The sequence below is a fragment of the Patiria miniata genome, unplaced genomic scaffold (genome assembly GCF_015706575.1).
Source record: "Patiria miniata isolate m_02_andy unplaced genomic scaffold, ASM1570657v1 HiC_scaffold_3, whole genome shotgun sequence".
NCBI lineage: Eukaryota > Metazoa > Echinodermata > Asteroidea > Valvatida > Asterinidae > Patiria > Patiria miniata.
This window is the reverse complement of record NW_024037069.1, coordinates 6,923,045-6,933,831: the sequence shown is the minus strand read 5'-3', so window position 1 is coordinate 6,933,831 and position 10,787 is coordinate 6,923,045. Positions and strand designations below refer to the sequence as shown.

The 10,787-nt window shown below is 38.7% G+C and overlaps 2 protein-coding genes across 2 annotated transcripts; both read left to right on the top strand.

The window, feature by feature from the left end:
* Positions 1-1,095: 1,095 nt before the first annotated feature.
* Positions 1,096-4,571, top strand: LOC119738487 (plexin-A4-like). Its single transcript, XM_038213391.1, has 5 exons — positions 1,096-2,253; positions 2,745-2,951; positions 3,324-3,449; positions 3,794-3,909; positions 4,379-4,571. Exons 1-5 carry the CDS (start codon positions 1,096-1,098, stop codon positions 4,569-4,571), a joined length of 1,800 nt encoding a protein of 599 aa, XP_038069319.1.
* Positions 4,572-4,929: 358 nt separating this feature from the next.
* Positions 4,930-6,198, top strand: LOC119737184. Its single transcript, XM_038211361.1, has 3 exons — positions 4,930-5,160; positions 5,468-5,542; positions 5,648-6,198. Exons 1-3 carry the CDS (start codon positions 4,952-4,954, stop codon positions 5,706-5,708), a joined length of 345 nt encoding a protein of 114 aa, XP_038067289.1. The 5' UTR covers positions 4,930-4,951; the 3' UTR covers positions 5,709-6,198.
* The last annotated feature ends 4,589 nt before the right edge of the window (positions 6,199-10,787 follow it).

The following is a 10,787-nucleotide window of genomic DNA, read 5'->3' as shown; positions in this document are numbered from 1 at the left end:
AACAGAGCTAGATGGCAATGCGTGTCATGACGAAGCCTTGAAAAACTGAATTTCTATGGTTCCATAAGTTCAATGTTCACTTGGTATGGAAATTAAACGGTGTGAATGAGCAGGAGTACACTCTTCACCGACTCGGGAGGTAACACACTGAGTATACAGTGTTAAAAACGTCGGTGAAGGGAAAAACAAACCTTGATTTATTTCACCCCGACGCAAAAATTCCATCTTATTATAGAGTTCTTCTCAATCTCTAAAACAAGAGAAAACCAGTCAGTAATTTGTTTTAAAATATTTGGTTCACATTTCACGTGCTAGCCAGCATTGTAAAAATGTTCATGAAAGTCACGTGACATTTAATTTTTTATTTTTAACATTTTATATTTGATGGATTTTTGATATTTCACAGGCAAACTTTTCTGGGAAAAAAACACAAAAGCCCCATTCGAACAAAATCCAAGTCTTAAAGGTGTTGCCACCCTTGTTAATGGTTATCCACCATTAATATTGTTGCAGCTTGATTTTTTTTGTAAGGCCCATGCAGTAGTAGATCCGGGTTAGTGAACAATCGGAGAACCGAGTATGACATTAACTATCCACTTCCATGTTAACCAGAAATTAATGTGAATTCCCAACCAATATTTCTAAAAGACGAGCAACAGCCAACTGCCTTTGTCATTCTCCTCTCCACAAAAGTGGAAAAAGTTGTGTTTTTTTTCTTGGAAAGATACAAATACAAACAATGAAATTGACAGTCCAGTCCTATTTTTGCATCTTTTTTTGTCTTTTCAATCATAGAAGTATTTTATTTTCACCCTTTTGTATATTTTTCAGGTTATCGAACGAAGAATCGAAGATCCGATCTGGACATTCGTTTCATATTAAACGAGAAATCGACTTTGTGCAAAACCAATAGTTACAGCGTTTGTGAAAAAAAAATCATTTAGGAATAAGGAGAACAATCTTTTATCTGTAAATCTTTTCATTTATTGTATGGATTCCCTTACTGTATGGTAAACTTTGGTATTTTTTTATTAAATTCTTTTTACAGCCTGTGACTATAGACTTTTCTCAAACATCCTACGTGAACTGAAGATCATGGACTCTTGTAGGAGACACTCCACCCTCCCGTGGGCAATTGCTCTGACTTGGAGCATCATCTGCGTAAATGCTTTTACCACATCAGCTGAGCGGCTCGGAGACCTGTCAGACTATGAGTTGGCCAGCTTTGACAATCCTGATATTTTGGATAAAACTCAAAGACGTGCATCAAAGTTCAATCATTTTGCATTGAGTGACCATGGCGATGTGTATGTGGGAGCTGTCAATTGGTTGTACAGGTTGGAAAGTAGTTTGAAAATGATACAGAATGTTTCAACCTGTGATGACAGCAGGCCAGATAGTGTGATGCCCTGTCACCTCACAAATAACTACAACAAGATACTGGTAGTTGACAGTACCCGGCCGAACAGTCTGATAACCTGTGGCGGTGTGTATGATGGTATTTGTCAGTTACGACAGTTACAGGATATTAGTAACGTGATGATGGAGTCGGTTCCTAACGTTGCAGGGTTTGAGGACGCATCTACTGTTAGTATGATTGCTCTAGGGAAAGATGGGCAAGAAATGCTTTATGTGGCTGTTACTTATACTGGTGAAAATGTTAATGATCAAGGGAATTTTCCAACAATAGCAAGAAGAACCCTTGAAATCAATCGCTATGATCAGAGTTCTCTGTTATCAGCGATACAGCGTGACGATTCCATCTTTTTTAATGACCCTGCTAAGCATACGATCTTTTCTATCAAGTATGTTGCAGCATTTGCCCACAGTGGATTCACATACTTTGTTGCATCCCAGAAGGAGGATTTGAATTCTGCCCAATTTGTTACTAAGATGAGCAGAGTATGTCAATGCGGTCCAAACCTAGACGCCTACACAGAAATTACCCTACAGTGCAGTGGATCAGATGGCAGTGTGTACAGCTTGGTGCAAGCAGCTCACTTTGGACCAGCAGGACCTGATCTAGCGGCATCATTGGGTCTCCATGCAGACGAGCAGGTGGTGTATACTGTGTTTGCCAAGAACCAAGGAGCTCCGGGTACCAGTGATGTACCCATTGATCACTCAGCTTTGTGTGTGTACAGGATGACGGATATCTTGGCTGCCTTCAGAGAGGCAGTGCGGGGATGTATTCAGGATGGAAATACGTACTCTATTAACTATTTGGAGGGTTCTTTTTGCAGTACGTTCGGGGTGAGTACAGAAGCATATTAAGAAAGATGCTGCCATTTCTCTAATAAGATTCAAAGATGAATTTCCTGTGCTGCTTTCGAGTTACACGCGTCCATCTTTCCAGATGGGGACCAGGTCCAGTGTGCGCTTCTTTGCCATAGCTATTCTACTCTGTGTAGGCCCTAAATTTGCCCCAAAAATGCAAAGCAAACCTGTCGTGTAAAGCCAAGCCCTCTGTCCCGCTTCTCCACTTCATTTCAAGGCTGAACGGTTCAAACTGTTTCTTTCTGCAATAATGGTGCAAACTATAGGTTAAACCATAGAGGATGGTTGAAAAAAGGCAACAGTCCCCTGGCTGATGCATCAATAAACACGCTATTAAAAGCACTCATTTCATCAACGAATCTCCTTAAACTTCCAGGATTCATGTGTCTTGGTAATAATTGCCACTGCCGAACCACGATATTGCTTTAACTGTTTAAACATTTTTCTTGTTTTTACTTTCGCTAAAGATTCCCATTCTGGATCGCTATTTCTGCATACCCCTGACCGATGATGCTATTCAAACGCCATTATTCCAGTACGCCAAGGGCATAGCCCCCGTTCCAACCACGGCAATTATAGAGCTGCCTGGTACTCTCATGTCGTCCATCATAATCACAATAGAATTCAACCATACAATCGCTTTAATCGGGACATCGAGGGGAGATCTACTCAAGGTAAATTATCCCTAATCGATTTAAAAGTATGTGACTGAAGTCGTCGTAGAGCCTAAATTGGATTGTGTAGCAACAGTTTTATTTCAAACCATTTCGTTTACACCCCTTGCACTCGAGACTCTAGTTTTTAGCGCCATGCATTGTTTCCAGAAAGTTAGTAATTTTTTTAAAAGGAGAAATAATAAGCTATATTTTTGGTCTCTTAATAAATTGGCTTGCATGAACGACGCTGCTTAAGCATACATTCAAGGCAAGCAGTGTATGCCGGGTATACCATATGTTAATATCCACAAATCCATGTTAAACTTTTCAACTATGTACATCTAGGTGTAAACAGATGTATTTAGGTCCTATATGTCATATTGACATTAGGTTCATATGGAAAGTAGCACTGCCAGCCGACTTTATGAACGTATTGGCGTTGATACCAGTCCAGTTCTGCAAGATGTCAAGGTTAATGAATCAACACGTGTACTACTTCTCTTGACGGAACAAAAGGTAAGCACCTACCTAACCTGCCACGGAGGAGTGCTGTTAAACTAACTATCTCTGCTCCGGTTAGCTTCACTTGTGGACTTTGCATTTGCAGAAAAGAAGTCATTTATGAAAATTTATGTCATTTATGAAAAGCCATAGAAACCATGAGATACTTTTATTTAGGCCTTTAACAACTAAGAGCATAGAAGTTTGGTCAAATGAACATATTAAACATTACCTTTTTTGCTTTGTAAACTGAAAACCAGATTCAAGATTGGAAGAAAAAACAACTTTTCTGCTGAAATCAAATACTTTTTTCTCTCAACGTTAAGATTGTTAAAAAAGTAACATGTTTTACATTTTAGTTGGTGAAGCTTCGTGAGGAGAATTGTGGCCAATACACTACATGCGGAACGTGTATTGGGACTGATGCAGGGAATGATGGAGACCCATATTGTGGATGGTGCACTCTGAAACGAAGGTAAGTCACACGGGGTGTCTCCAAAGTGTGTGAGTGGGTCGTTGGAGAAGTTGTAAGAACGGTAGTCTATCACCACTCAGACGGGGTGCAACATGTATGAAGTGTCTTAGATCTAATGCATTAATGATGTAGGTAAAACTACACGTTGTGCACCCTGAAATGGAAGTAATTTATTGGGAGAGTTCATACGGCTGGTAAGTTTAGTTGTGGATTATGTCAGTGAAAGAACTTTTTTTTTATTTATATGACTAATATAGAGTTCAAAGAGCTTATTCATTGTATGGTTGTCCGATGTTAAAAAGTAAATGGAATTCGTACGATTCATCAAATTCATTGGTGACTTAGCGATGTTTCTCAATAAAATCTAGAAAGTAGGGCCTTTCCTGTTTTTCCGTTTTGGTGTTTGCTTTGGATGACTGTCGACTACCAAGCTATGCTCACCATGTGATAACATTGAATTCTTCCCCAGATGTACGAGATATTCAGACTGTCCATCAGCTGATGTATCTACTCGATGGTTGGCCTACAATGCTGCAATTAATATTACTGATGTAGCTCCCTATGATAACCTGCCAATTACAGTCACTGAGCAACAGGTGAGAGACAGATGTATTGAAATTACATCTAACTTGCAGATTTGTTATGGAATGATCCAGAAGTAGGGGGGGATGGGGGGTACGAGACCAAACCCAATAATCTCGCCCCCTCTCTCTCTCCCTTTGGCCACGCCCCCCACCCGTCCCCTCCCAATGATCTCTGCCCCCTGGCCCGTCTCTACCCCCTCTTGCCCCCTCTCAATGATCTCCCTCCCCCTCCCAATCCAAATATATCTCTCCTCCCAATATCTCAGTCTCAGCCCCAGCCCAAAACCGGGGGCCCAATTTAAGATGTATTTTTTTTATTTTTGATCTTGTGTTAAAAAATAAAATACGACTTCTACTTTAACCTTGACTTGCACTTCCTTGCTCCATGGGGTGACGCTGAACTTTTGCACCTATTTAAATTCAATGAGTCGTGAATTGCTTTTGTTAGTTGGGGCCGCATGCATATGACTCATATCCCATACGTCAGAAGCAAACAATGGTTTAGGAATGCATGGGTGTGCATACGTCAGAGCAAACAATGTTCCTATATAAGTGAGATACCCCTTACAGCACTGCCAGAAGCATACAAGACAGAGTTTAGTGACGACAATCAACATTACACTGGCTTTATTTTCAAATATGGAGCCAACTCTATCTTTGCTAAAAGGTAAGTTTAGATCGCTGTGTATTATTTTAACATTTAGTGTGTGTACGTGAATTATGATTCAAGAATCAAACTGGCGCCGACGTGAAAACATAAGTTTAGATTATATTTGGAAGTCGTATGAAGATAGATAGTTTATGTTTAGATAGACTTGTTTGCATTGAATGGTTTTAAAAGCAGTTTGTTTATGAATAAGGTGTACGATAAATATCATTATTTATGCAAATTGTTCGATTGGGTTTACTACCCGTAGGGAGATCTCTGGTCATTTTTTAAAACTTAATTCTTGATTTGGTTTACCCCCTTTTAGAATCTATGTTGGGAATCGACAGAACGTGCTCAAGCTTTTGAAGCAGACCCAAGAAATTAAGTTAACTGTTGAAAGGTAAACTGATTTTTGACTATATTTTTAGCTTAAAGTAAGAGAGTGATAAACTCTACAGTAGGTTTTTACTCTTAAACTTATTATTTTTTTAAATATATTTTGCAGAACTGAAAAAGAAGAACTCGGACAAGAGGAATTATGGCAGAGAGGACTACAGAACATCTAACAACCAACACCCTCTACACACCACCTTCAAGCACACCGGTAAGCGACGATACAGACCCCCAGATGGACGTAGAACTACAATACACCCACGAAAAAAAGCAATACACCCATGAAGAAACGCAATATACCCACCAATGGAGCAAGCACAAGATAGAAAAAATAAGAGCACATAAAAAGTATCACCAAGAAATGGTAACATTTCTTGGTGAGTTAGATGAACAAGGCCCCAGCGTATATTTATCAATACCCAAAAAACCAAAAGGAAATATTCGATCTCTATTAGATAAACAAACAACGTCTAAGCTTACTGGAAATGATCTGCATCTATATTTAATTGGTAACTTAAAAGAAGACTGTTCTCAGGAAAGCCACTATCCTTTAGGTGAATTATCTGAAGTAAAAAACCTAGAGACAGCCCGTTATTATCTTGTAGCTGCCTATGATAGAGTTGCGCGACATGAGGCCCTCACAATCCGTTTTTATCTAGACTATGGAAGAGCGCTTCATATTACTCATGCAATTCATGCTTATGAGCAACCATTACAATCCTGGGATGACTGGGTAAAAGACAACGTAGGTATCCAGCGGTCTTACGCGAATAAGCTACGCGTGATTTCACATTTATTATGTGACTATCCCTTGTTTAGGCTATTAGGACTACCATTTTACAAACTTTACAGCATAAGAAAAGAAATTAAACTTATGTTGCAAGTCTCACATATCGCCAATATTTGGAAACAAAGTACATATAGGACTACCTGATTATACATTGCTTTGTCATGACGTTAGTCGATATGGTTTTGTTTATAACCCATCGGGTACAAAATGTGTACAAAGGCACTGGTTGTCACGATAAGGCTGATCGTTATATGAATCATCAAAGTAGTTTACATGACAAGTATTCTTTTGTATTTGGTCCTAGTATGACCATTTAACAATGGAGTGTGGTTCTTGGTAAAAGGCTGATCGTTATATGAATCATCAAAGTAGTTTACATGACAGGTATTCTTTTGTATTCGGTCCTAGTATGACCATTTAACAATGGAGTGTGGTTCTTGGTAAAAGGCTGATCGTTATATGAATCATCAAAGTAGTTTACATGACAAGTATTCTTTTGTATTTGGTCCTAGTATGACCATTTAACAATGGAGTGTGGTTTTTGGTAAAAGGCTGATCGTTATATGAATCATCAAAAGTATTCTTTTGTATTCGGTCCTAGTATGACCATTTAACAATCAGAGTCTATGATCTATTAAGTGTGGTGCCTAGCAACGTGAATGCTTTTTAAAAAGACTTTGATATTGTTGTTTTAAAGTTTATCATTGTTTGTAAATCTTAGTAAAATTTTGTATAAATAAATGGTTGTAAATATAATTTGTTTCTTTAAGGTTTTTTTGGTTTGTGTCTGAGTATTGTTTATCCTATAGAGGGCGCCATTTATGGGTGTGAGGGATAGCAATTATAAACAGAGGGCGGTTTTTAATTTTTATGATAAGGGGTGCTATTTATAGTCGCTAAGAGATCTGATTTTAATTTTATAAAGATAGGTGCTGTTCAATAAAAAAAACAGAGGGCGATATTTTATTTATTTAAAAATGCAATCATTTTTATTTAATTTTATTAAATAGATGTACTTTGAGACGCCACAACTTGGGGATAAGTGCGATCACCATATAATCATCGAGAATGGTTATTTAGTTTGTGAAACGTGCGGTGAAATAGTCTCGCGTTACTTTGATTTTTCGGCAGAAAATGCGCAAGAAGATCGTATCAATTGGTCAAGTTTAAAAAGAAACAAAAGAAAAACTGATGAGAAACTTATTTTGTCGGTGTGTCCAGAGCAAGACTCAGAAGATGTCCAAGAAACAATCAATAAATATAACGAGCTCGTTAATTACAAAACATTGAGGGGAAATGGTTGCGTCAAACGCTCGTTAATAGCCGCGAGTTTTCATCACGTCGTTGGATTAGACAAAGAACGAGTTAGAGATTTATTTAAAGTGACTCAAAATCAATTTAATAAGGCACTAAAAAAATACGATGACCACTACAATAAAGGCGGGGCCGAGGGCGTAGCCCTAAGAGGTGAAATAGAGGTATAACTCGACGGATCGCTTTCATAATGTTTAGAAACCGAGAATTTGAACTTGTAAGTTTTTCGATAAGAGATTTTTCTTCTTTTGCCAGCCGTTCGTCTACCCGTTTTTTAACTTCTTTTTCAAAGTCTGTATCGTTTTTAATTTTTTGAATCTTTGTGCTGGTTTCTGTTCTAATTTTCTGCTTAAGCTCGTTAAATTTTGCGAGCTCTCTCGTAATCAATAAGAACTCTTCGTGCGATATATCTCCGTCGTTGATGGCTTGAGACACGTATTCTTCAATCGTGTTAAGTTTGGTGTCTGCTAATATCTTAATCTGGTCGTGCTTTTTTAGCTTGGCGGATAATCGCTTAGACGCGATTTTAAGCAGAACATCTACACCAAAAGCGCCTATAAACGTTCCTTCTAGCACCAATCCAACGGGGGCTGATATAATACCCAATAGAGCGGGAATACCGACAGCCCCCGCTATAGCCCCCAATCCTTCTAATCCTATCTCTACGTAATTAATAGTGTCGATCACTCTCTTTATTTTTGTATAAGTGTGCTCTCGGTGGTCTCTCTCTTTCAAGATTAAAGATCGAATCTCTTCAATCTTTTTAAGTCTGTACACTTTTATTTCTTCGTTACTATTTAATCGGAGTACATCTCCAGAAATATCGGGGTATAACGCCTTACCATCTACACTCATGTTTTTAACATAAAAAGATTTTAAAATTAAAAGATCTCCAACTCTATCATGATACTCACACCCTTGTTGTTGATGATCTGTCCTTTTTCACCTATGATTGAAAATGTCAGTTTGTCGATTATACCGTTTTTAAGTTTTTTGAAATCCTCGACTCTATCAGGCTCGGGTTCGCGCGTACCCACGGATATGATTTTTAAGATGTCAGACGGTCGGCCATCAAAAAAGTTTTCACTCGTACTTAATTGCGGGCAGCGAATAAACAAAAATTTAAACGGATTAACGTCGTAAGGCCCCGCATACACCACTTTGGGTATCAGTCTTCCTTTGGGTAAATTGAGTAATCGAGATACTTCTCTGTTTAAGCGCAATTTGAGATTTACGTCGGTTACCACCAACGTCACCTTTTTAGATTCTCTAATTATTCGAAAACTTACACCGGGTATATAATTTAAAATGAAATCGAACCGATCGACGTCGTACCGACCCGGTGGTATGGTGACCGAACCGGTGACTCCGGCTGGTAACGGCGCTAAAAGACTCGGAGAAATGAAATCTAAATTATCACCAGACACGACAAGACTCCCCCGTATTGTCACACCCGCCTGTCTAATTACTGTCGCTCTAGGTTCGCTTATTGTACCTTCGATATATTCTAGCGCTATCTTTCTACCTTCTACGATGAAGCCTACTTTTTCAGATAAAGTTGTTATTATAAATATAATCGTATTGCGTTGTACGTCAGTTAGTGTTTTGTCTTGTCTTTTATTGTTTAAAGTTTCTTGTAATCTTCTTATATGCCCCATTTCCGTTCTGACCGCTATTACAGCTAGTCTATCTTCTTCGTACGCTTCTATAAGATCGTTTATAACTCTATTGAAAGTATTTTCGTCGTTAAATAAATAGTCGTAGTTTATCCCAGGTAGCAACGAGTAAATAAAATCTCTATCTGTTCTTACTGCTATATCTGAGTCAACCTGTTCGTATCTTCTACCATCATCAGGTCTTTCAGCTGGTCTCCCATCTATTTGCGTATACCAATCAATCTCCGTGGCGCTGGAAATATTAAAATATCCGGGGTTAAACATCACCCTTTTTACGCGTACAGATTTTTGGCCGTTTAGATTATTTTCAACGTCTTCTAATTTAAACGTCTGCTCATTTTGAAACAAGTGAAACGAATGCATTTATTTTAAAGTCTTTTTATATTAAAACTGAAACTAAAATAATGAGTGATTTTAAGTCGTTAAAAAAGCAGATACTAGCTATAGCCGATCAGGTAACGAAACAAGTAAATCAAAATGTAGCCAAGGCAAACGAGCTAAAGCATCAAGCTGCACCCCAAGCAAAGTTTTTAAACAGTACTTAACCCAGTGAACTGGAGGTCATAGTTAATAATATCAACGGGTTTTTAAGCTCGTTTCCCGACTTAACCTCGGACTATAAATTGCCTCACGTTGAGACGGACGAAGATGTAGATCGTTGGAAATCACACCCCATGTCGTTTTATCAAAATCAGTTAAATTTTGCGATCTACTGCGCTACTACGGGGTGCGGTGTTGGATTCGATCTTTTAAACGCGAGCAACCGTTACGTTTGGGCCATCTTTAACTTTCATTTATATTTTACGGTTAGAAAGATCCTGTACGACTTTGCCGCTCCTTTACCGGGAGATGACGCATTTAACGCTCTAGACAACAGTTATAATCACAGAGCATTTACCGATACCTGTTTGTTGTTTGGCATAGATCAAAACAAGTCTTTTAAACAGACGAGAGACACAAAATCTAACGGTTTGGGTACCTCGTACAGCTTTAATAAGGGCAAGTTTTTGGCGGTTGGCGAATACGATAGAGCATTACCCGACAAACCCAACGTTATTTACGGCGGCTATCACGGTCTAGACAGTCCTAAAAAGAGTGGAAGCAGTTACGTTCCTTGGACGGTTATTTACATCGAACAAAATGAATCGGTACAAAAGGCTTGGTTAGATTTTATACCCGACAAAAGTTCGTTTACCCCCGCGGGAATCATAAAGATCAACGAATCGATCAGATCTTACGTGTACGCTTTACTCGGTGCGCAGGCTCAAACAAAAACGAGCGTATTAACACCGGGCACCGGATTAAACGCTCAGAGACAATTTAACGTCATCGTTGAAGATATCATCAATGCAGTAGACGACATGGAAACGAGTATCGATCAATTTCAAGACTCTTTGCAGTATGCCAGAACGCCTTTAAATTTTGTCGTGAAACCGGGGTTGTATTTAATTCCATCGGATATGAACTTGAGG

Bases quoted from the DNA above. Each gene is read 5' to 3' on its own strand.
- LOC119737184 (XM_038211361.1), top strand. From the start codon at position 4,952: ATGCATATGACTCATATCCCATACGTCAGAAGCAAACAATGGTTTAGG. The intron at 5,161-5,467 runs GTAAGTTTAGAT...ACCCCCTTTTAG, and splicing joins AACTCTATCTTTGCTAAAAG to AATCTATGTTGGGAATCGAC. The intron at 5,543-5,647 runs GTAAACTGATTT...TATATTTTGCAG, and splicing joins ATTAAGTTAACTGTTGAAAG to AACTGAAAAAGAAGAACTCG.
- LOC119738487 (XM_038213391.1), top strand. From the start codon at position 1,096: ATGGACTCTTGTAGGAGACACTCCACCCTCCCGTGGGCAATTGCTCTG. The intron at 2,952-3,323 runs GTAAATTATCCC...TATTGACATTAG, and splicing joins CGAGGGGAGATCTACTCAAG to GTTCATATGGAAAGTAGCAC. The intron at 3,910-4,378 runs GTAAGTCACACG...ATTCTTCCCCAG, and splicing joins TGGTGCACTCTGAAACGAAG to ATGTACGAGATATTCAGACT.